At 35.9% G+C, this 26774-nt stretch overlaps 1 protein-coding gene across 3 annotated transcripts in view; it reads right to left on the bottom strand.

Annotated features, from left to right (window-relative positions):
• Cntn3 (contactin 3) overlaps window positions 1-26774 on the bottom strand; it is a 327478-nt gene that overhangs the window by 32335 nt on the left and 268369 nt on the right. For all 3 annotated transcript variants that reach the window (XM_074044252.1, XM_074044253.1, XM_074044254.1), the window contains exons 12-14: window positions 20961-21088; window positions 18083-18258; window positions 620-737 (exon numbers count right to left, since the gene is read on the bottom strand). In XM_074044252.1, coding sequence (XP_073900353.1) covers window positions 620-737; window positions 18083-18258; window positions 20961-21088 — 422 coding nt within the window. The remainder of the gene's footprint in view (window positions 1-619; window positions 738-18082; window positions 18259-20960; window positions 21089-26774) is intronic.

The following is a 26774-nucleotide window of genomic DNA, read 5'->3' on the forward strand; positions in this document are numbered from 1 at the left end:
ATCTTAAATCTGGATGTGCGGCAGTCATTCCAAAATCATAATACTACATGATTGCAGTGACACCTACATTTTCAGACTCTACTCATCAGGACTCCTGTACCTTTCTGAAATCAGTATCCTTTACTTTTAGGCAAGATGCTTTCTCCTTAAATTCACTGTTGCAACTCTGTAGTTCTCAGTTTGTTATCTGGAGGTGTTTTATTCTATGACGCACGGTGGTCATTTTTCAGCTGAGTAGCAAACCAGCACCCTGGACAGTCGCACAAGTTGATTAATTTTCTGGGCATCCTGCATAACCCTGATTCTTTTGGAAGCAGACACACACAGACAATATTCTCTCTCATATTAAATATATTTGCTGAATTAATGACATTCTCAAAAACACATCAGGTTGGCAGCTGTGGATGGCCAATGACAGTGAGAGTTATTTGAAGGGCAGAGTTGAGATTTTTATTTCTTGGAATGAACACCCATTCTGATTCTCTGGTATGTTAAGGGGATCAAATCAATACTATAACTTGCAAGCTCATATATCATCGATCATCATGGTTTTTCTTCCAGTAGGGAATGCTCAGCTAAGATGTGAAGCTAAGCAATCCAAGGAGGCACTGATGTTTACCTCTTACGATGAGCTCGGCAGCAGATGAAACGCTGTCCACTCCAGTTTGCACCATGCAGACATACTTCCCACTATGCTTTAGCTGAATGTTTCTGATCATTAAATCACCAGATGAACTCTGTTGGGAAAACAGGTAATGAACCACCATTATTTTAAAAAGACAGAGAACACTGATGGCTATGGCCAAAACATTGCAATGGAGCCCATATTGAGAGAGAAAACCAAGGTGGTACTAGAGAGAATACTGCTATAACAGAATGTATGAAAATAAAACCAAGTTAAAAACCATACATGATTGCAGGCAAATATTTCTGTAGACACATAAATGACTAGCTTTCCCTGGGGCATTTATGGTTTCAGAAATAAATGAGGGCACAGATTACAGTCTCAGAGTATTTACTTCCACCAGAGTGACACTTCTTTTTATATCCACTGCTCTGCACCAGCTTAAGTCTTTTCTCTCATTCCAACCCCACTGCAATTATCTGCCTGAGAAGAAGAGGGAAGCATTTATCTCTATGGGGAGATAAATGCAGCATAACAAGAGGATTACCATAGTTGAAACGCTTCTGAACACACTGGAGTTTAAAAAGACTAATGCCATTTAATTCTCCAAAAAAAAAACAAGTACAGAATTTAGGGACAGGCAATATGAACCCTTTCAATAAGAACAAATTAATACACTTTAAACCTTAAAAATAACAGTTATCCAGAAAGACATTTGTTGGCGTCCCCTAGCACCAATTAACAGAACAAATGTATTTCTAAAAGCTCAACTTTAAATGGTCCTCCTTTAAAGAGAATATAAAATGATGTTCATAAAATGACTAACTGCAGGTCAGTTTCATGCATTAATAAAAATGGATTTAAATGAAATAATCTGTAAAGAAAAGCCCTTTGAAAATGATTGTCAGTTCCTGTTCAATCTAGTAGAGAGAAAGAAGCACTGTTTTCTTAATAATAAAAAAGTATCGTTTTATTCTTGGGTTGTCCTAGAATTTGTTGAAAGATGGATTCTGCTATCCTGTTTTTAGGCAATTTTCTAAAATCTTCTTCAGGGAACACTTTAAATATTGTTCCCCTCTCCTAAGGATTCTTAATGGGCTACATATTCTCTGTTGGTGGGATCAGATGGCTTTCGATAGAATTTCTTGAGGTCTGGGAGGAAGCAGATGTGAGGTGATGGATGGCTGTAATTAAATGATAATCCAGAAACTGTTAAGTTCGCACATTTTACTTTCATCAAGTTAAACTTTTTTCTCTCCCTCCTTCCTTCTCTTTCTCCTTGGGATTATTTAGAAATTTATCCCCAGGACAAAACCTTCAATGCTTGCCGACCTTTTCAAACTCTTCAGGTTTTATGAGTTCCATATACTCACAGGAGGGTAATTATCATTTTTATAGAATTCTCTTATTTCCGGTGAAGAGAACTGTTACTATTAAATGCCATCAAGGTGTTGGGATGAAGCTATTATTCTTCCTTACCTTTATTTGCTTATTTTGAAAGCAGTTGGGTAAAAGAGAATTTTAACAGGACTTTCTTTGTGTCCTTAGATATCTGCATGCACCATTAGGGCACACTGGTTGTTTTTGTCTCTTGAAGGAGTAAAGAACAGTTTGGTGTTGGGATTGTGACTTCTGTTGATTTTGGTACTGACAGATGAAGAAAGAGAAATAACTTAGCTTGACCATAAGAAATCCAAACTATATTCCTAAAGAAATGTAGTCAGCCTCATCCACAGAGGAAATACACTTTTTATTTTTTTTTATTTTTTTTTTCATTTTTCTTTTATTATTCATATGTGCATACAAGGCTTGGTTTATTTCTCCCCCCTGCCCCCACCCCCTCCCTTACCACCCACTCCACCCCCTCCCGCTCCCCCCCTCAATACCCAGCAGAAACTATTTTGCCCTTATCTCTAATTTTGTTGTAGAGAGAGTATAAGCAATAATAGGAAGGAACAAGGGGTTTTGCTGGTTGAGATAAAGATAGCTATACAGGGCATTGACTCACATTGATTTCCTGTGCGTGGGTGTTACCTTCTAGGTTAATTCTTTTTGATCTAACCTTTTCTCTAGTACCTGGTCCCCTTTTCCTATTGGCCTCAGTTGCTTTAAGGTATCTGCTTTAGTTTCTCTGCATTAAGGGCAACAAATGCTAGCTAGTTTTTTAGGTGTCTTACCTATCCTCACCCCTCCCTTGTGTGCTCTCGCTTTTATCATGTGCTCATAGTCCAATCCCATTGTTGTGTTTGCCCTTGATCTAATGTCCACATATGAGGGAGAACATACGATTTTTGGTTTTTTGAGCCAGGCTAACCTCACTCAGAATGATGTTCTCCAATTCCATCCATTTACCAGCGAATGATAACATTTCGTTCTTCTTCATGGCTGCATAAAATTCCATTGTGTATAGATACCACATTTTCTTAATCCATTCGTCAGTGCTGGGGCATCTTGGCTGTTTCCATAACTTGGCTATTGTGAATAGTGCCGCAATAAACATGGATGTGCAGGTGCCTCTGCAGTAACAGTCTTTTGGGTATATCCCCAAGAGTGGTATTGCTGGATCAAATGGTAGATCGATGTCCAGCTTTTTAAATAGCCTCCAAATTTTTTTCCAGAGTGGTTGTACTAGTCTACATTCCCACCAACAGTGTAAGAGGGTTTGTTTTTCCCCGCATCCTCGCCAACACCTGTTGTTGGTGGTGTTGCTGATGATGGCTGTTCTAACAGGGGTGAGGTGGAATCTTAGTGTGGTTTTAATTTGCAGGAAATACACTTTTTAATTATTCTTTTGCCTTACAGAATAGAATAAAGAAAGCAACTTACTATGGCATGTAGATAACGGGGGCCGTCAGTTAGATTTTCAGCCCAACATGGAGCAGTGTGGATTAAAGACACAAATGAAAAATAAAATCTAACTAAATTAAGAGGAATACTCTCTTGAGTTTTTATGCATATCAATAAAATGTATTTGTATTATTTCTTTTCTCTCTCCTACTCTATCTACCATCTTTTAATGGATCACCTAATAGAAGCAAGATTCACCTTAACAAAAGTATACCCAGTGGGTATATTAGAGTCATTCATGTCTAACCCATGGTCCCTGCTCTCTAGGATGTAAATTCAAGCCAGAATAATAAAGTATACACAGGTGAAATAAGTCATGGTTAAAAATTTAGGAAGTTTAACAAAGGCTAAATAAAATCACTTGACACACAACACATACAGACAACTAAAAATTGAAAAAGTTATTTTCAAGTCCTGCTGAAGGTGCAGAGCTAGAACTCTTGTCATTGCTGATGGGATGTCCATTGCCACAACCAGTCCTTAAAGCTCTTTGCTAGTATCAATTAAGGCAGGGCCTGTGCCCCATTTGTGCCCACCATGTCCATTCCTTAAGTACATACCTCACAGAACTGTGTGTATGTGTCTACCAAAGGAAAATGATGGCTAAAGAACAGAAACAACTTAATGTACAGCCTAGTAAAATAACAAAAAGGTAGTGGAGCATCCATTTGAAGAAATACTACTAGGCCACAGAATTGAATGAACAGATCAGCAAGGCTGAGTCTTAGAAATTAAAGGGTAGAAACCAGACAGAGAAGAGCACATGATTCCAATCTTATCGTATGAAAGTCTAGATTGTAGTTACCTTTGGAGAAAGGTTATTACTGGAATGAAGTGCCACGGGAGAATCTGGGGTGGAAAGCATGTCCTGTTTCTTAACTAGCATGCTAGTTATGTATTCATTTTGTAAAAGTTCATTGGACTATGCACTTTTTCTTTTTTTTTTTTGGTGGGACTGGGGTTTGAACTTAGGGCTCTGCAATTGCAAAGCAAATGTTCTACTACGGAGCTCCATCTCTGGTCCATTTTGCTCCTGTTATTTTGGACATGGTGTCTCACTAACTATATTTGCCTGGGTTAGCCTCAGAACCATGATCCTCCTGATCTCAGCTTCTGAAATTGCTTGGATTACAGGTGTGAGCTACTAGTGCCCGGCTTGTGCTACGCATTAATAGTTTGTGCATTTTTTTGTAGAAAATACTGGCCATCAAAAGGCAGTTATGATTGTGAACAACTATACCTCTAAATGCTCAGCTTTCAAAAGAACCACAAAACAAAGAAGTCTGTTAAATTAGTCTTTGCTCTATGTTCCTAAATTCTCTACCTATCTTTTCCTTAAATAATATGGGTCAGAATTGGGAAAGTTCAAGGTTAAGGCTTCATCATCTTTACCTTGCATCTTGATTTCCCTTAAAATCCTCCTCTCAAAGACCAGCAGCATAATTCTCAGTTTCTCATAAAGCAAACTGTTTATCTGCACTGCTAGCCTTGGGTTTATGAGGAAGGAGATTTGGGCAGTGTGCAAAGCCTAGTCCAATGACTTAAACAGAAGTTTAAGAAGCAGAAGATAATCCCTTAGGTCACACAAACGAGCCTCTTCTCAAAGGCACTATCTTTTAAGAATAAGATTACTCATTCAGAAAGTATTTAGTAAGAAACCAGTGCACTTCAGCTACTGGGGATACAATACTGAGAGCAAAAGATTCCTTATATTTATTGAGGGAGGGCCTCACACTTGCTATGCAGGCACTCTATTACATGAACCACTCCACCAGCCCCGTGCCCTAGATTTTTATTCAATTATCTGTTCATCAAGTCATATAAATTTCTCCTAGAAAGGAAGTCACATTTACAGAACATATTACAGGTATAAACTGAAAAAAGAATCTATAATGAAAATATCTTTGAAATAAATGTTAAGGAAAAATTTAGTATGTATGAAATTAAATAGAAGAGGACCTTATTAAATTTTTCCCTGAATTTTCTTAGGTGGTGACAGTAATGAAATTTTTGGATATAATTTAAAAAATACTCTGAGCTGAAATAAAAAATGCTATGTGATGCCATAACCCATACCAGGAGAAAATAAATAAGCAGACTAATCCTTACTAACTACAGGTGGGCTGAAAGTACATTGTTAAGATTTATTACCATATGGTAAGGACACACATACAAAATCAAGTATGAACTGGTGGGCCCCTTAGACAGTGCCAATGTAACATGAACTTTGATTGTAACAAATTATCAGCAAAACCAATTCCTTAGTAAGCACTCTCCATGTAGATGCTGCTTCTGGGCCACCAAGGAGCATAATTTTCCAGTTTAAAGGGAGGAGGGAAGAATATGCTTTGATGGGAATTTGGAAGGCAAGGTTGAAGAGGCAGGCCTCCTCCTTTTTATTACTTTACACAGCCTGTTATTACATAGTGTCCAATATTAACCATTCATCCATTCACTGGGTTGCCTTTCAAACACTGATATGACAAGTAAATCATGTCCTGGTGCTCGGACATAACTCAACTCTGAATTTCTGACTAAGCAAATGAAACCTTGCCCTCGAAGACCCCAATGGCTGCATCAAAGTCACCTTTGTTACAAATGGACTCTGCTCACCTAAGAACAGAAAGAATCAGCAGCCACTGAACCATGGATACAGGCCCTAACATGGTAAACAGTTTTAATTCTTCTGACTAACAATTTCTGCTGTCACTTGGTTGTCTGAACAGATGAATTTAAGGCAGGTAAGATGCAATCTGTTAATGGCAAAATTTGCTTGACTTTCTTTGGTATCAACGAACTGGAATAATTGTTCTGTTTTAAGATTTAGAGTACCAGCATGACCTATATGTTTCCAACAAGTGACACATTAAAGATCACATAGACTTGGCTGAAGGTACTTCATGCATATTTTATGTTGTGCCAAATGCACAGGTGTCAACTTTTCTATTTCAACATCAAGTTCATGTCAATTACTTGGCAGTTTTGTTTTCTTCTGGGCTGGATGATGGGTTGGTAAAGTAGCTAACTACAAATTGGTGATCTCAGGATGGCTAATCTGTGCCTACCAGGGATGTTAGCCCAGTGTTTTCTATGCTTAGTCTTTAGAATCACAACTTGTTTTTGTCATGTCCTTTTACCAAATGCTCTATAATTCACTTATTTTTTCTCAATTTATTAAGTTTTTTAAATTTAAATTAATATGGAAATTGATATAGAATAAACTTATTCATCCTAAATGTGAATCTTCTCACCAAATTAGTAGTCAACTGCTGAAATGAGTAGAGTAGAAAATAGTTTGAATATACAAGATAGTGTACATGGACAGTAGCTGAATACTGTCAAAGTCTCTGGGGCCAAGACTTTTGCTCTGTTAATTAAAAAGGGAGATTAGCAACTATTAGACATTGTTAATGACAAACCTAATGCTGTACTTAACCATTCCTCTTGATTTAACCTAAATGACTGAAATAAAATTGAAAATAGAAGACTTTCTCATCCTGTGTTATATTATTTAATGCTGCCTTTTTGTACATGATTTGTGTATGAAAATCTCTGTGTTATCTGGTTTCCATAATCCAATAGTTCTTAAAGTTGGGAAATATTTTTTTAAAGTATCAGAAATGCCTTGGCCACATCCCAGGATAATTAAGTCATAGTGAACTAGAAGTTGGAGACCCTTTAAGTGATTCTAATAAGCAGTTAGGGTTAAAAAACCATTAGACCTCCTGGAATTTTACATTCCTAATTTTCATTCCTTTTTGAAATAAAAGCCTTGAAATAATTGTTCAGCTATCCCTCAACTCTAATATTCTGAGATTAATAAATACATAAAATAATTATTAGGTTATTTTCAGCTCATCAGCTGAGACGAGTAGGCCTATACATACTTTCATGATGGGAGACAGGCAAGGAAACTAATACTTTTGAAATAGGTAGTATGTCTCAAGCACAATGCTCATTTTCTTGGCATTGTATTGCCTTCATATGCTCATCCTAATTTTAAGACTAAAAGTGAAATTCATTGAAATAATTCAACATGGAGATAAATTGCTATAGATACATATATAGATGCATATCAACCTGTATCACTTTTAATTGATATGGTAATTCTTATACAGAATGAATATTCCAAGTTTTTACCCCAAAAAAACAATTTAACTCATGGAGCTGATTAATTTTTTGTCTTTATAAAAAGTAGATGTAGGCCTGGTGGAGTGGCTCAGGTGATAGAGCACCTGCCTAGCAAGCGCTGAGGACTTGAGTTCATGCTCCAGTACCACCAAAAATAAAAAAGGGATGCATAAGGTAAACTGAGAGCAGGTATGTCCTTTGTAGAATGATATGATTGGCAGATAAGAGAAAAAGAATCCATTGATATAAAGGAACAAAAAGCCATTGTTTCATAAAAAGTTGACCTAGTTCTGCTAAATGTTTTATGTTTACTTCTATTAATGATCACTATTGTTATGCAACAACTTATTCCATGACTTAAGAGTTTAATAAAAAAGGTGATTTAGCCTGTTCAGGAAAGAACAGGGATTCATGAAAGCAGTTTATCACTGTTCCACACTTCATGAGCTGGAGCATTTGGATTGGGGACTAGCAAACCCATTCACATGACATGGGCAAGTTGGGGTTAGCTCTTGGCGAGGAATTTAACAGGACCTGTGGTCTGGGGACCTTGGTTCCTCTTGAGGAGAACCTCTACACAGTCTGCTTTGGCTTCATCATATGACATTGGCTGAATTCCCAGAGCCACTGCACCAATAGAACAGGTAGAAGCACATGTATTTCTATGAACTAGCCTCAGAAATCATATAGCATCACTCTTATATGATCCAATAGTTCTTTATTGGTCAAGGCAGGCACAAAGGCCTACAAGGTTTCAAGGAAAGAAGGACAAATTTTACTACTTGTTGGAGATGAGTGTCAAAGTCATACTGTAAGAAGAGCACATAACATAAGGTTTATCTGCCATAGTTGTCCAAGTCTTCTGCACGTGTCATTCTGCCAGTTCCTTGGACAGCTGACCTACATGGACTAGAGAAAATGGCTCCCATATCCTCTGCTACCTCTTTGAGTTTTCTCATTAGGAGATCTGAAGGATGGCAAATTGTGATTTGGTGTACATTTATTCACCAAGATTCATTCTTTTAGGCTGTTCTGACATGACTCTGCCAAGAACCTAAAATAAGTTTTAAAAATTCAAAATCTGGCCTACACCTCCTTTTTATGTCAGTAGCCTGTGTGTGGGTCACAGAAAGGACTCCCCAGGGCTCAAAAGTAATAAAATTATATTCTCTTCCAAAGAGATCACACTATTTTTATTACAATTGCAGTCTATTGTATTCCCACACTTTTCCTGATACTTCAAAAGTATAGATTTTTAAAATTTCAAAGCGATATTGAAAAAGATATAGAAAGAAAGGCTAAGTTTGATATCAAATGTGACTATCAATAGACTATTTCTGATAAAGAACATGAACTGAAATTTTAAATGTCAATATAAGAAGAAAGTAAAATGAGAGTGTTTTTTTCTATAATGATAATTTTAAAAACCACTACCTAAAATTTCCAGTCTTGAGTCTAAATTCTTAAATCACTCCAAATGATTTATTTATTCTTCACTTTGCTTTTCACTTTCTTATTTATGCTCAGATCAATTACGTGATGTTACAAAGTAAAATGATTTTCCTTTGGAAATTGCAGTACAAAATCTAATCCAGCATGAACCACACAATTTAATGGTAAGAAATAAAGTAAATTGAGAATTAAAAGATGAGCCAGTCACTCTGACTTCTGGTTTCTGGTCATATTGCGTAAGGAGCTTACAAGTTCCCTGCTTTGCCTTAACAAGCAAAAAACTGAACAAACTAAAAAATTCCCTTTTCTTAGATATGGTAGGCAAGTGAGGTCACAGAGTTAAAAACTTTAGGGGATTCAATCATGGGGAGCCCCACTAATTTTAGTTTTTACTTCCAGGAGATTTACTAGGTCCTCACAGTGACACTGGAAAAAAAAACCATCAGACTTATGGCAGAAGCAGGGGAAAAGGAATCTACTTGATGGATTTACTCTTATTTATTTATTTATTTTTTGTGTTGGGTATTTTCTTTTCTTTTTCTTTTTTTTATTATTCATATGTGCATACAATGCTTGGGTCATTTCTCCCCCCTCCCCCCACCCCCTCCCTTACCACCCACCCCGCCCCCTCCCTCTCTCTCCCACCCCCTCAATACCCAGCAGAAACTATTTTGCCCTTTTCTCTAATTTTGTTGAAGAGAGAGTATAAGCAATAATAGGAAGGAACAAGGGTTTTTGCTAGTTGAGATAAGGATAGCTATACAGGGAGTTGACTCACATTAATTTCCTGTGCGTGTGTGTTACCTTCTAGGTTAATTCATCTTGATCCAACCTTTTCTCTAGTTCCTGGTCCCCTTTTCCTATTGGCCTCAGTTGCTTTTAAGGTATCTGCTTTAGTTTCTCTGCGTTGAGAGCAACAAATGCTATCTAATTTTTTAGGTGTCTTACCTATCCTCATATCTCCCTTGTGTGCACTCGCTTTTATCTTGTGATCAAAGTCCAATCTACTCTTTCTAACAAAGTCTGCCTTAAGGAAAACTATACAACCTAACTAATCTGCTGGGGTTTTATCAAATCCTAACCTAACTGAGGTAGGAAAATATCCAACTCTACTTCTCTCCACACATCCTGTCCCATGGAACAGGGGGAAAAAAATGACAAGCACCAGTGAAGTTCACAGTCCAGGGATACAGGCTCACCTAAAAGAGAGTCTAAATTCCACAGAACTACAAAAGACTTCTGTTCCCACATACCTGACTGCTGTATTACTAAACGCCCATGTACTGTAGTCTTTTTTACCTAGTACATTGGGTGTGCCTTTCAGCAAAAAAGTTATAAGGCATACAGAAAGACAAAAAACACAATTTGAAGCTGAACAATCACGTATGCAGGAATGTTGGAATTTTAAGACTAGAAATTTAAAAACATGATTTATATACTGTGGGCTTCAATGAGAAAAGTACTTAAGAACAAAGGGATGGTGCAACTGAAAGATGGGAAGTCTCCTAGAAAAAGTTCAAAAGAGAATGCTAGAGATCAAAAACACAGTAGCAGAAATGAAGAGTAGCTTTTGAAAGGGATCATTAGCATGACAGAGCTGAGGAAGGCTCCTCTGAGCTTGAGAGTTTTAACAGAATTATTGAAATGCACTGAAGGAAAACAGAAGAGAAATTTGAAGAATCATGGGACAACTACAATGGGTGTCATATACATGTAATGAAAACACCAGAAGGAGAAGACACATGGGAAGGAACAGAAAGGTATTTGAAGCAACAGTGATGAGGAACTTCCTCAAATAAAAGTCAGACAGCACACCACGGATGCAGGGAGCACAGACAACACCATATAGACAAATATAAATTTCATTACTTGGAGTTTAGCAAATAAAACAAAACTCTAATGTAACTATTTTCTTGAAGCTCTCTTTTGGACAGATTTAAAAAAAATGACACTCTTTCATATAATCATCCATGCAACTGGGGTTTTTGTAAATTTCTCTACTAGAAATAAGGAGAAAATTTTTTTTTCTCATACTCATGTGATGAAGTAATCTTCCATTTATTATTGTCAGTATCAAGTGGATTTGGAGAAGTCAGTTATAATTCTAAATTTCTCCTTAATAAACTAATTACCAATAAGCAAATGGGGAGATTTTTAATCTCTGAGAATTTCAAAGCTGCCAATAAGAAGACACTTCTTTCAACCATCTGTTTGGCAAAAATTTAAAAGGAAAAATCAATGAAAAAAATCCATGTGCAGGAAAGAATATGAGAAATCTACTGTTGAGAGCATGCATTGCTATTACTTTTCAAGAAAATAATTAAGGAGCAATCCTACCACTACTGCCAATAGTCATAGTAAAAACAATAACAATAAGAGCTAATATGCAGTGTGCTCAGTAGTTTACACAGACCTCTGAATAAAATATCATTATCACCTTTATTTTACAGATGAGAAATCTGAGGCAAAGAGAGACTGAAACGGGTTTCAAATGCTGGCATTCTGCTTCAGATTTGTTAAGAACGAACCTGTATGTGCTTAACTCCATCTGGCTGAGCGATTCTTGACCTGAACAAATAACCCGTAGAACTCTGGGAAATATTGACAAGATGACATTCATTACTCTTCTTTCTAAATGCTACCAATTATTTTAATTCTTACCTCATTTCTTACTTTATACACTTTCAGAATTATTTAAACTGAGATCTGTTGGTAGTATTTTTGAACTATGGAAAAGTATAAGAAAAATTAAAATTTTACAATATTCACCTGTTTTTTTCATATAGGAACACTGCAAACTTTGATTTGATTCTTTCCTTATCTATCTATCTATTTATCTATCTATCATCTATCATCTATCATCTACCTATATCTATCATCTATCCATCTTCACCAGAAATTTCACATTTAATTAGATTTTTATATACATGTCTTGAACACAAAATCCTATTTTTACATTTCTTGCTTCTTTCTTATATTCTGTTTCTCATGACAAATTTTTGTTTTTTCTATATTTATTTCATTGACATTCTTCAGACCTTACCTGATACTTTTTGACATATCAATTCCATTTGTTCTTCCATATTTGTTGTTCATGTGTTATTTTTATTACTTAAATTTGACAAGAATTTGAAAAAATGAAAAGGAACATATTGTCTGTTTGAAGAGTATTTTCATGTCTATTTGTTACTTCAATGAGTTGTAGTATCTAAATTATTTTTTAATAATTTTTGGCAGGTTAATCTTTTGGTGACTGAAAAGAAAACTCTCAAAGTCTAGGCAACAATCTTGTCTTTCATTATTTCTTTGCTTTTGATCCAACACATTTTAATGGTTTATTATGTGAGGCATCAGGTTGGCTGATTATTAGATCTTCGTGGTACTGAAAGATTTTCTAAAATAAATATATTCTTTTTGCCCTTAAGGTTTGTTTTGAATTATCCTTTGTTTGAAAGGAACATTTGTTAATCTCTTTTTCTCCCATTTGCCTGATAAATATTTGCACATCTTTTCATTCACATCCTTTCAACGATAGCATTGAGTTTTTACTCTGTTTTTATGGGTTTTAGTGTCATATATTATACATTGTTTGGATGCCTTCTTGCTTATCTCCTAACAAATTTAAAATTATCTTACAAGGTTTCTATTGGGGATAGATTTGGATGATTCATCTTAATAAATATTGTACTTGAGAAGAAACAGGTTGGGAGTCCCAATCACACTCTTAAGAGTCATCAGCCTTTGTGAGCCTGGTTGAGTAAATGCTGAGTCAGAGAAATAACTAAACATGAAGTATTTCATGCATTTGCCTTTCTCCAGCAGGCTTTGGGGAACCCATTTCTTAACCCCCAAATAGTAGTATGGAGGTTCTGTGCTTCAAGGAGTATGTTTAAGATGAATAATAATACATTCTTGGTGGGAATGTAAATTAGCACAACCATTATGGAAAACACTATGGAGATTCTTTAAAAAGCTAAAAACAAAGCTACCATATACTCCAGAAATACCAATCCTAAGCATATACCCAAAGAAATATGTCAGAACACAACAGAGACAACTGTACATCCATGTTTATTGCAGCACTATTCAAGCTACGAAAACAGCCCAAATGATCTACAATAGATGAATCAATTAAGAAAATGTGATATATATATCACATTTATATATGTGATATATATATATTTATATATGTGTATATATATATGTATATATATATATATATGAATATTCCTGGGCCATAAAGAAGAATGAACTATGTATGCTGTTTGCAGGTAAATAGATGGGATTAGAAGACATCATGTTAAGTGAAGTAAGCCAGATTCAGAAAAACAAAGGCTGCATGTTTTCTCTCATATGTGGAAGATAGATCCAAGAGATAAACATATACAAAACCAAACATGATCATATACAGACTTATATAGAGAGCATGTGTGTAATAGTGAAACTATTCTATGAAACTCAGGAGAAGAGGAAAAGGAAAATAGAATGATGTCAAGTCAACAATATTGACTTTTTTGTACAGATAGATGACATAACAATACATACTGAAACCCGCTGAATAATAAGATAGGAGGGGAAGGGTAAGTACAACTAATACTAATGTATATAATTAAATGCTTCTAGTAAAAGAATGATTTCTGTGGTGTGATTTCACTTTTTGGGGGGGAGAGGGGCTGGGATTTGAACTGAAGGCTTCACACTTGCAAAACAGATACTTTACCACTGAGCCACACCTCCAGTCCATTTTGCTCTGGATTTGGAGTCTTGTGAACTAATTACCTGGGCTGGCTTTGAATCCCAATCCTCCCAATACTCAGTCTCCCAAGAAGCTAGGATTACAAGTGTGAGTCACTAGTGCCTGGCTGTGATCTCTACTTTTGTATTGTCACTACTGGTTATATTCTCTTAATGACCTTTCCAAGTAAGCTGATGTTTTGAGTTTGGACAATAGGCACAATTTATAAGACAGTCCAAGTGGAAGATGTTTAAAAACCCAGAGTGCCACAAAATCAGTTTGTCTCAGTGCTATATTTAAAATCCACATATAGTTGTTTACATAGTTGTACACTGTAAAAGAATTGGTTGCCAAAATACTAGTTCTCAAACCCAAATAATTCGATGAAATAAATCAAGTCAAAGTGACCACCTGAACACTATCAGATGCAAAGGATCACTTTCAAAGATATGATTTTCTACTACTGAGAACTGGAAAATATGTCAAGAATCAAGCTCATGAGTAGCTGCTGTAACCACAGTGAGATTGTGGCTTGTGGGAAATAAATCATATTGAAGTGAGTCAGTTAAACGAAATGGCAGACTGGTTCTCACAGCTAAACTTCTTATTGCTTCCAGTGACTTTTATCCACACACATTCTAATTCATTATAGATCCAATTCCACAAATGTTTGTAAAATTGTACAGACTGGTTCTAGACATTCTTCATTTCTAAAATACCTGAGCCATAAGGCTTATCAAAGCATATACATTTAACAACCTTAAAGGATAGTACATGCCTAGTGTGTTTGGTTTTAAATGTTTCTAACTTTGGTGAGCTCCTACCATATAGTGTATCTTAAATCCAATATTTAGCTTAGTAAGGAAGTAAAAAAATATCCTTAAATGTCCCTAAAATCAGATTTATACTGCCAGACCCTAGGTCTAGGTCTTTAAATACTATCCAACAGTGTTCCTTTGTTTCTCTTGCCCTTTGGGCTATTACTTCTCTGTTCCTATCACTGAAAGTTGAGGTCTATTTAAAGGTAAGAATAGAAAGTTGTCATATGGGGGTAAATAATGCAGTTTCTGTTTTCCTCCATAGTGTGGAATTCTGTGGGATAAATATGGGTATGACAGCATTCTACCACATACATATTACTGGATCTGTGTCTCTTCTTCTAATTGTGCATATATGAAATTAAAGTACGCATGCTTGAGTGTGTGTGTGTGTGTGTGTGTGTGTGTGTGTGTGTGTGTATACCATTATATATGGAAATATTTAGACACAGGCAAAGAAAGAAAACAGTATTCCTGATAGAGACCAGTGTGTACAAGATTTCATGAAGGGAAGGGACACAGCATATAGTAAAAACCGATGTGAAAATAGATCAGAAAGTTAAGTGATCACTCACTCACAGACACCACTGAGTAAGCAACAGTTCCCTAGAACTCTTGTGTATCTGAGCAGAAGTTCTGCACTTCTCCAAGCACACCTCACCATGCCTATATCATCTCATGCCTTTGGCTCAACGTTTAAGTGTACATAGTACACATGAATACAAAAATGTATTCATGGGATTTTTTAAGTTTATGGATTTTTTCCCCCAAAAGATAAGTTTTTTAAAGACAAATGATCGAATACTGAATATCTAGGACAGTCCCAATAACAAGTGGCAGAACTGGTTCAAAGGCATGACCTGGATTTTCCAGAATTTAAACACTCCTCCCCCTTTAAAAACAAAGATCTTACTCTTGTCTCATTTCTCCTCTTGGAGAAAAAAAGGGCTAGACAAGCCTCCTAAGTACAAAAGTACTGAAAAAAAGATGGTGTGAGGGCTGATGGTAGGGCTCAAGTGGTAGAGTTCTTGCGTAGCATGCATGAGACCCTGGTTTTAATTCCTACTACTAGAAAAACAAAATTCAGTTGAACCATTAGTTACCTTTATAAATATGCTTGTGATTTATCAGCTAGATTGTAAACTCTTGATAATATCTTATCCAATACAAGACCCTCTTCATTAGTTAATCCTAAAGAAGTATGTTCTGAAAGACTGAAAATCTAAAGAAGTTTGTAATAAGCATTACACAGCCACACAGAAATGCTCAAAGTCTGAACTAGATTGCTACTTTCTGTAAGAGGAACTTGTAGTTAAGATTGTTAGAGTTGATAATGTAATTTAACTCTCCTGATTTGCACAGCACTGATGGGTTGTACAGAAGGCATAAAGTCATATCTATGAAGAGTCAAGTGTCTGAAATGTGAAATTTCATAAATTAATGCCACCACTTGCCAATTTTCTTCTTTGCATAGCATGCTAGTTCATGGCCTATGAATTTTTTTATTGACTTGTGCCATTAGTAGCTTAATATTCTCCCATCAGTATAAAACACTAAGCCGTAGAAGATGACACTGCCCTTAAGCACGAGCAATTAAGTAAATCGGTGTTCTGTTGCCTGAGAAGGGAATTATGTAATAGTTCTTGTCCTCTCATGCTGTGTTCATTGTAGCATGCACATTAATACCTAGATAGTCTGCTTGTCTCTTTTTCTAGCATGTTTATTGATAAATTCCTTGTTTGCAATAACAGAAAAAATATGAACAATGAAACCAGGTAAAGGAAAAGTTGCCGAGGAAGATTTAGAGTAAGAGAATGAGAATTTAAAGCAATAAGATGGTTGTATCAATTGACAGCATTCTCCAGAGTCTTCAATCAGTGAGGACAATTATAAAATTACTACTTCTAAAACTAACAAGGCCAAATGACAGAAAACAAAATGATAATGAAATTGTACTTAATTGTGGCTAAGTAGCTAACATCATAATTTTCTATTAATATTTTTCTATTTTAGTTTCCTAGGGTTGCTATAACAAAGCATCACAAACTGAGTGACTTAAAACAACAGCTGTGTGTCTTCTTACTGTTCTGGAGGCCAAGTTTGTGTTTTTTTTTTTTTTTTGTCAGAACTATGGTTTGAATTCAGGACCTCATACTTGTTAGGCAGCCACACCTCCAGTCTATGGAGGCCAAGTGTGAAATCAAGGTGCTGGTAGGGACATACCTCCTCCAGAATATCTAGGGGGTGTATCCTTCCTTCCCTCTGGTGCCCTAGGCATGCCTTCACTTGTGTGAATATCACTCCAATCTCTTGCCTCCATTATTACTCAGCCTTTGCTCCTCTATGTTTGTGTCCACTCATGGTGTCCTCCTCTTTGTATATCTCGATCCAAACTTCCCTGTTTGTATAAGGACACCAGTTATATCACCCTACTCCAAGATGACCTCATCTTAATTTAATTACTTTTTCAAGAACTGTATTTCCAAGTAAGGTCACATCTGGAGGTATTGGGCATTAAGACTTGAACATATGTTTTAGGAGGTCACAAAACTCCTACCAGCATCATTTTGAGTACAATCCTTATATACATTTAAATATATTTAATAAGAAGCCTCCGTCAAATGAGTACGGTCGAGTACATCAGGGAAAAACTCAGACTTGACTTCATTTCATAAAGAATAAGATTATCCTTGAATCAAATCAGTGCAACAGGCCTTCAAAAGAGGCTGGCCTTGTTACTTTAGAGTTAAAGGTATGTAACCAGCTATGAGGCCTAGTGTTAGTTTCAGTTGGCTCACCAACATTGGGCCATTTTTTAAACTATTCTCCAAGTATCAACTTTTCCTTGAAATCTGCAAGTTTTTCTAACAAGGAGCCATCACAAATGAGGAGACAGGGTGGGAATAGAGCTTTAGAATTTATGTGTTGGCACACACAGATCTGGGCTTCCATCACCAACTCGCTGAATGACTCTGAGAAAGTTACTACACTTTTCCACCCTTGATTTGTATTCCTGGAAAATAAGGAATCTTATGGCCATGTCCAGTGCAACTGCAAGGATTACTGGGGAATAAGCTTCTACCCTGACACATTAACTGGGATGAAGCAATGGGATAAAGTACTTAATAAATGTAACTTACCCCCTACTTCATTATAATTACCTTATGGAAAAGAAACACTGTATGAAAAACACACTTTCCCTTCCATGGGTTATGAACAATAAAACTGTCATGAGGAATAACATTTAATATAAGCACAACATGTATTGATTTTAATTAAAATTATGGGTTGAAGTAAATGTGCTTAATTTCTGGTCATGACAAAAATAAAATTAGATCAGAACAGAATTAAGAAATCAGATTCAATCATTTAACAAACATTTATGGATGTCACCTGTGTGCCAGATGTTTTTTAGAGGCAATGGGTCAGAGACACGCATAATACACAAAATGTAAGAAATGTGACACCACTTACCCCACCAACTTTCTCAAAGTGAGATCCATCTTTCTTAAAATCCGTGAGGGAGCCATTGAAATACCAGGTAAACATAGTGTCTAAGAGAGGGTCATGTTGCACCTGGCAGGGTAAAATGATGCTTTCACCCACTGAAACATCCATGTTAGACGGTGCCAGAGTTATTCTTGTTGGTTCTATTGAGAAAATATAATTTATAAATAAAACTAGATTTTTATTGTGATGAAAGCAGTTAGTACAAGTACAGTATTCATCTGACAACAGTGTTTATGTTTATGCCTAGATACACATATTCATCTATGTTGTTAAAATCTTTAAGGTTAACTCAGAAATTTTGCTGTGGAGTGGTATTTTACTGGCTCTACAAATTCTTATTAGAGAAATTAAGATATATGAGTTTATAAGATATGTAAGTTTAGAAACTAAAAGTTACCTGTAAACAAGAGTTATAATGTCACTGACAAAATCAAGTTTAAGTTAGTTTTGTTGCTTTGCAAAATACAGGGGCAGAAATAGAAACTACTGTGTAGTCATAAATGCATTAATATCAAAATTTAAGTAGACACAAACTATGCTTGCATTGATTTGAAAACTATGCAAACGATGCTTTAAACAGTTACAGTGAGAGGGCACTATGTTAAAATGCTAATTAATGTCTGTTTTCTTCATGTGAATATCTGCAGGCACATTTTTCCCTGTCATCATCCAGAACTTCTGTCTATCATGAATTGCACTTCACTTGACCCCACTTTTCTCACAGCTGTTCTCTAGGTCTTTGTACCATGTGGCAGCAAAATTCTTCCCAAAAGTCATATATATATGTAGTCTGCAATTACCTGACTGAATTACATCTTTAACCCAGTCCACTAGGCTTTGGTTCCCTTGTCCCACCCTCCCACCTCTTGGCCCCATCACCATCTCCAGTAACCACCTGCTGCAATATTCACTGATAAATTTTTGGCCTCGTACGCTTGACCTCTCAGCTTTATCTGCAGTACTCATAGCTCACTTTCCACCCTTAGTTTCTGGAACACCACATTCTCCTTGTTCTCTTCAGCATAGTAGATACTGATTAGTCCTTTTCTGTCTCCCTTTATGAGACCTCTTCTGTTCCTAAATTTCTTCATGTGTCAAGCTCAGTCACTTATTAAAATTATAATTATTAACACATATAAACTATATAAATTAATGGGATTCACTGTGATTATTTTTAATTCCCTGTCTTCACTCATTCTTTTGGTGATTTCAGCTAATGTCTTGGCTTCAAGTACCCATTTATATGCTAATAACTGCTAAATGTGTATCTTCATCCTTGATCTCTCTCCCCAAATTCAAGTTCACATAACCAACTCACTCAGCATCTCCGTTGAGGGGTCATTCATTATTACTTCATTTAGGGCACATAATAAACTTAAACTCTGAACACTTAAATTCAGGCATCGTCAAAGGCTATGCTTTGGCTGATGAAGTGTAAGTAGGAGTTACATATGGAACCAACAGGCTGAACTGTGGAAGAGATAATGGGGAAATTGTCTTGCCTTCCACTCTCTTCCGTAGTGGTTGAGACACTAGAAGCCTTTAGTTCTCCATGAGGAGAGCATAGCTGAGTCATCATACACTTACAGCATGAGCAAAAAATAAACGTATGCTATTTTATCCCCTGAAATTAAGGCAAATCCATGATCTGCTTTACAAATAGCTGAGTAAACATTTCTTATCCAACATGCTGCAATGGAACTCATGATCTTCTCCCTCCTCAGAGCTGTTCAATTTAGTGGCCATGCCATCTCAGGTGTTTTTGTTTTGGTTGCCATTAGTCCTGTTGTTCACCAAACACACTGTCATTTTTGACTCCTTTCTTTCTCAGAGATCTCACACCCAATTTGTCATCATCTCCTGCTGACTCTACATGTTGAATATATGCGGAATCTGATCCTATCCCATCAACTTGGCTGCCAACTCTATTTGGGACATTGTCATCTCCTGCCTGGTTTACAGCAATGCTCTCCTGAAGATTTCTGCTGCCTCTGCTCTTGATCCCCACGGTGTCTTCTCAACAGAGCAGCCAGAGTCATCCTTTAAAAATGCATTTCTGTCATTTCATTTCTCTACCAAAAACATTACACTGGCTCCAATCCAGTGAAATCCAACAGAACGTAGAAGTCTTAACAAGGTCTACATGCTGTCTACGTAACTGTCTACAAGAAATCTGCTAGTTAATACCTTCATCTCTGTGAAATTGTTGTCCCATTTTTGAGGCTAATTGTGATTACCTTGTTTCACTCTCTCATAGGCTCCCTCTTTCTAATAATCTCGTTTCTTGCTCTTACTGCTTACTTTCTTTCTGGAAGAATGTAAGATTCATGAGGGTAGGATCTTTGTCAATGTTCCCACTGATATAACCCAAGCACCTGGCACACAATAGGTGTTCAACTATTTTCTTTAATGAATAAATGAACAAAATGTATTAACAACTATAAGAAAATCTCATTGGCACCAAGGAATATTCCAGAAACCTAACTATCTCAAGAAAAAACTAATAAAAATGGAAATGAGAAAGTGAACCCAAAAGATTTAACAAAATAGGATAGCGTGAAATGAAAAATCAACATATACTACTTGTAATTCTTACTGCCCATCATTCTAAAATAGTAAGGAAGGTGTCTTCCCAGATACACTGTGCCATGTTAAAGAAATATTAAGTATTGTGTCTTTGATTTTCACTTGTTAAAAATGAAATAAGTGTGAACACTTATTCTATGTTTATAGTGTACTGGATATTATTAAAAAAAACCCACATGGCTGATTTCTTTAACTATGATAAATAATATGTGACAGTATATCCCTTGGTAAAGCAATCCTTGAGAAATGCACCTACCTGTAACAACCAAGTGTGTTGTACCATTAGCTTTCCCAAACTGGTTTTCTGCGGTGCAGGTGTAGATTCCAGCATCAGCTTTGGTCACATTGGCTATTCTGAGTCCACCATCACTTAAAAAAGAAATCCTAAAGGATACAGAAATATGATCAATACATGTACAACTGTTATTTTTCAAATCTAACTGTATTTTTTTTACAGAATGTCTTGCATTATGCTGATAAGGTATAATACACCAGTCTTTAACATTTTGGGAATAAAGAAAATTCAAAGAAATTTACACACACACACATACAACACGCATGTACACACAAACACACAGTTGAGTGAGAAAAGATGCCCTACCAATTTGAACTTTGCTTGATGTTTTTATGCAGCAATATTTAATCATTAAGCATAATTCAACCTTACACCTAATTTGGGGAATGCCATTATCAAAGAAGTATAAAGTGTTTTCCAAAAATACGTATTATGATGGATTACTCAGCAGTTAGAATGCCTTTTATCTTTTATGGCTTATATCTTTAATACATACATGCTGTATCTCTGCAAATGGGTAGTAAACACCCTAAAAAGGCTTTCAGCCCAGTGTCAGTATACACCATGTATGCAAGTCACAGTCAATAAATACCTCCACCTTTTGTGCTGTTCAGTAGGGTGGACAGGAAAGACATTGAGGACATTAGACCTGAGTAGAGGATCTCAACTTGGTCTGAAATAGTACCACTTCTGTTGCAAGATTTTTATGTGTATATCAAAACTCATTATAAGACAAATTTATGTGTCAAAAATGTACAGAATACAGATTTTATATTATACACACCATTTAGATCTTGGCTATATTTGCTTGAGTGAGAAAGTCCTGGTGAAAATTCCTATAGCACACAGGGACCTGTTCATGATCTTGGGTAGAGCTGTCCATGAAAGCTTGCTAGTCATGTGATAATTTTCTTAGCTATGTCAAGGTACCAAACAAGAATCTGGGAACAATGAACTAGAAAGCCAATCAAGGAACAAGAATATATTTCAAGTAGGAAAGTGTAAAATTCCCAAAAGTTTCCAAGTAATTGTAAAAAAAAAAAATGTGTTATTTAAGATTTCCCTCAGGGACTCTGTCTCTTTTTTTGGGGGGGGATGGGTTTAAAATGAAGACCAGTGCTGGCCTTGAAGAGATAATCAAAGATAATCACTTTATAAAAAAACCCTCTTTATATCTTAGCCTATCATAGAACAAAGATTTGTATTAATGAGCACGCAATAATAACTGAATCCCTGCATAGAAGTAAAAATGAGTGAAAAATGAATGAGATGAGAACTTCTGAGAAACATAGAGAGTAACCTAATAAAACATTTTATAATAAAAAATAAAGAAGAAATGTAAATCTCATCATCCTAAATCTGAACTCCAACCCTGTCTTTCTCTAACTTCATGGCCTCACAAATTCTATCCTTTGCTTGCTTTTCTCCTGTCACACAAGTCTTCTTTCACAATTGCTTCTTTTACCTCTGGCACACTTACAAAAAGTATTCCCTGTGTCTGGTTAGCCTGAATTCAACCTTCAGATTTCAGTCAGTTCCCTTAACCCAAGAGATCAATTGGAACATCATCTGTGCTGATCATTATGCAATGTATACATGTATTGAAACATCATATTATACCCCTAAATCACATATAATTATTATGTGTCAGTTAAAAAAATTAGCTGGATGTGGCAGTGGAAGCTTATAGTTCCAGCAGTTAGGAAGCTGAAGCAGAAGAACCATGAGTTTGAGACTAGCATGGGCACATATCAAGACCCTGTCTCAAAAAACAAATAAAACCTATTTTCTGTCTGTGCTTTACAGCACCTAACAAGTGGCCAGTTATATATCTGTATGCTTATTTGACTAACATTTTACTTCTCTAGTTGACTGTAAGCCCTCTAGAGGCAGGAATATTATCTTTATTATTTGCAGCTAAAGTTTTAGAAACTTGAATAGTGCTTGGCATAGAGTAGACATTCAAATGTAGTATTTCTTGAATGAATGAATGGCCACATGCCTTTAAAGCATATTGCAGACTACCTGAGATTAATAGTGTGCACTCTCTTTTTTATATTTACATAAATGTATATACAGTCGTTTCTTGGTATCCATCGGGGATTGGTTCTAGGACCTCATTTAGTGGACACCAACTCCCTTATATATAATGGTGCAATATTTGAACACAAGCTACATACATTTTGTCATATATTTAATTTATCCCTAGATTGTGTATACTTAATACAATGCAAATACTATGTAAATAGTTGTTACACTCTATTGTTTAAGGAGTAAAGACAAGAAAAATGTGTTCATGTTCAGTACAGTTGAAATATTTCAACCTGATGGAATCAATATATATTGAACCTGTGTGTCTGGAGAGTCAACTCTCTCTCTCTCTCTCTCTCTCTCTCTCTCTCTCTCTCTCTGGCATCAAACTGCCAACAAGACTATATTCTAATTATGAACCATATTCTTGCATCAGGACCCCACATTTCTCTATACACATATATATGCATATATGCTCTTATGCACATGTCATTTATATATTTTATATTGCCTCCTTTTCATTATATATGTATTACATGTAATCTAAAATATATTGACTAAAACTACGTAACATATATATAATACAGAGATGACGAAAAGATGAAGTAACAGAATACTAGATAAAGAGAAATTAGATCAGAAATGATTTACCTAAGATAAAAGAACTGAAAATGTACCATTAAGGAAGAAACCAATAGAGAAGGAGAGATTAAGGATAATAGGAGGGAGGAACTGAGGGACAGAAGAGAAGAAAATGAGTAAGAAATCTGATAAAGTACACAGGAGGAAAGAGTGTATTCAAGGACACAGGATGCTGCTTGTTAATACCATCAGTAAAACTTGGGGGCCCTGACTCATAAAGAGAATAGTAGTTGATGCATGGAGCATCTATGCTCAATACATTTTACCTATCATTGCTATTAAAAAGAAAATGCATATGTGCTAATATTTTTAATATGTGAAGGCAGGAACCTGGCAGATGATACCAGAGGTCATGGAGATATTTGGTTGGAGAGGCAAACTCTTTGGAGAAGGTAGAAATAGAAGATCCAGGAAGATGGAACCTACCACTCTGACATTAGTAAACCTTAAAACAAAGTACAATTGCTTCACATTGACTAGACAAACCCTGGGCTTAAATACAGCAGAGATGGTTAATTTCAATTACCTTCTCAAGCTGTGAATTTGCATGTTTCCACTATTGATATATTTGGAATATTCCAATATTTGGAATATTGGAAGAACAATAAATCTTTTGCACTTTCTAAGCATTCTGTAGGCTAGTTTGATCCCCAGCATTGCAAAACTAACTAAACAAATAAATAAAAGAAATCCTTTGATGTACTACATTTAGTAACTTTAATTGAGCAAACCTATCTTCATGACCATGCTGAAATAGAGAACAATTTCAAAGGCAAGGCCTAATACCTCAGGAATCACACAAGGACTCCAAAACAAACATATTGACTCTCAAAGAATGCAAACTCTATGTGTATCATAAAATTTTGAGCTAATTGGATATTTTCTTCCTAAATTGGTTCTTCCAGTAAGTTCTAAGAGGCCCACAGGGCATTTCACACAAAATAAAAATAAACAATATTCAGTAAATGGATGGAGTAATTGTTTCTCAACAGAAAACCTTCAATAACCCATGCTTCCCTACAGAGACTCAAAGTGAAAATTTTATACCACTTCATTATGAATGAAATTGCTTTCTAAGCTTTCTGGGATCATGTTTTTCTGCAAATGGATAAGAATTGAAAATGTAGATAACAATGAGTGACTCGAGTCTTGGCACAAAAAGTCAAATGACAATCTATAAGATCAAAATTCAGAAATGTCATCCAGTTTGCTTTGAGAAACTTAAATCACTGTGGCATTTTAACTTCTTGATCAGTTTTTTAATCTACTTTCATATGTACTTTTTTACTGAGTGTTCCTTTTGCAGTAAGAGGTTAATTATCTCACTTAACTTTGTACAGTCTATGGTTAGTTTGGGATAAGTCAACATAATTGCTCTAGGCAGCTCTAATGGTCCATGCTGTAATTTGGTGATGGCATTGAATTTACGATTTAAAAAAAACCCAAAAACAAAAATTCTGTTTTTCAGAAACCATCCTGTTGTCTAAGCAACATTGACCTGTACTTTATGGTGACATTTAAGCATCTGTAATAACACAGTATGTTGCAGAATGGGAAACGTGTGGAGTACTCTGCATGCAAGACAGGATTTTTGAAAATACTGTTTTTCCCTTGCCTATGCTCTGAATACTATGGTAATTTATTCAACTTGAATTTTAACAAACACATTGCAACTCTACATTATCTTAAGAAGCACATCTCAGGGGAGATGAGATCACATGAGATCGTAATGATTAAACTGCTGTGTAGAAAATAACAAGGCTATTTTGGATAGCACTCTCTGAGTACATATTCTAAGAGATGGATGCTTACAATTAGCTGTAAGAGAAAAGTACTCACAATGCATATCTTACAGGATAAATAATGATGGGTAACAAAAGCAAATATAGATTGATGAAAATGCATGAGAAAATAAATGTCAGAGGAAAAGCACCCACAGTCTATCTTCTCAATTACAACTGATCCCACCCCCACACACAGCTGAAGTAAGTGCTTCCCCTTGAGTTCAAAGATCACCTCAGACAGTATTTAGGAAAATAATACTAACTTTTCATTGTTTTAGCGTTGCCATTTTGGCCTTTCAGCTTATAAATCCAGTGTTAGTTTAGTGATTCATTAGACAGAAAACCTCCCAGGAAAAGAAAACGCAGAAAGGAAAAGATTCAACTGTTAATTATCCTATCTTTGAGAAGCACCAGGCTGATAACAAGCATCTTTGTTATTTTGCAGGACACATGCTTTCCATGGGGCAGACACCTGAGGTCCTACAGAAAGATGGAGTTTGGCTTCACTCCATAGCCTGAAGAAATCCACTGAATTCAGATCAATTAACATGTCTTCATATTCATAGGGAGAGGATCAACAATCAGGAACATTTCCTTCATTTCTATTAAGTCTTTCCAAATGCATATTATCATGAAATATATTTGGAGCTAAATTCATTTTTATGAGAGCATCTCAATAGTTTTCCTACTAAAATGGACGACAATCTATAAAACAAAAGGCCCCAAAATGAATTTCCAGTCTAAAGATTAGATGCAACTGTTCATCTCAGCAGTCTATGAAGCCCAAGTAAATCACCCATTCAAATCTTTGCATGCTTATACAAAGGAATACCTGAAAAAATTGTAAATATTCAAATGTAGAAGGTAATAACACCAACAAAAAAAGACAAATGAGGCATAAAATTTTCCGATGACTTCTGTATTAAAAGAAAACTGCAAAGGGGATAATTATTAAGACTTGAAGGCCCCCCTACAGAACACTATTTTTCTCTGCCTTCAGAGATAGATTCATGAGTTGAACAAAAATCAAAAATCAAGTTGTTAGCTTCATCACTTATATCTCAGATAAAGCTGACATAAAACCGCTGAGGTGAACAAAGATACTCCATCCCCAGATTAGGCACTTTGAACAACCTCAGGGTCTCTCTGTAAGGGCAAGTCCCTTTCTGCATGATAGAGAGAACAGAAAGACATCTATCTACACTCTCTGTGTCCAGACAGATGCCAAAGAGAAAGGGGCAAAACTGAGCTAAAATTTCAGGATCTTTCACCAAAAATTGGGTGGTGGGTGGTGCACACTTTCTCTGGTAAGGAGTGG

The sequence above is a fragment of the Castor canadensis genome, chromosome 10, assembly GCF_047511655.1.
Source record: "Castor canadensis chromosome 10, mCasCan1.hap1v2, whole genome shotgun sequence".
NCBI lineage: Eukaryota > Metazoa > Chordata > Mammalia > Rodentia > Castoridae > Castor > Castor canadensis.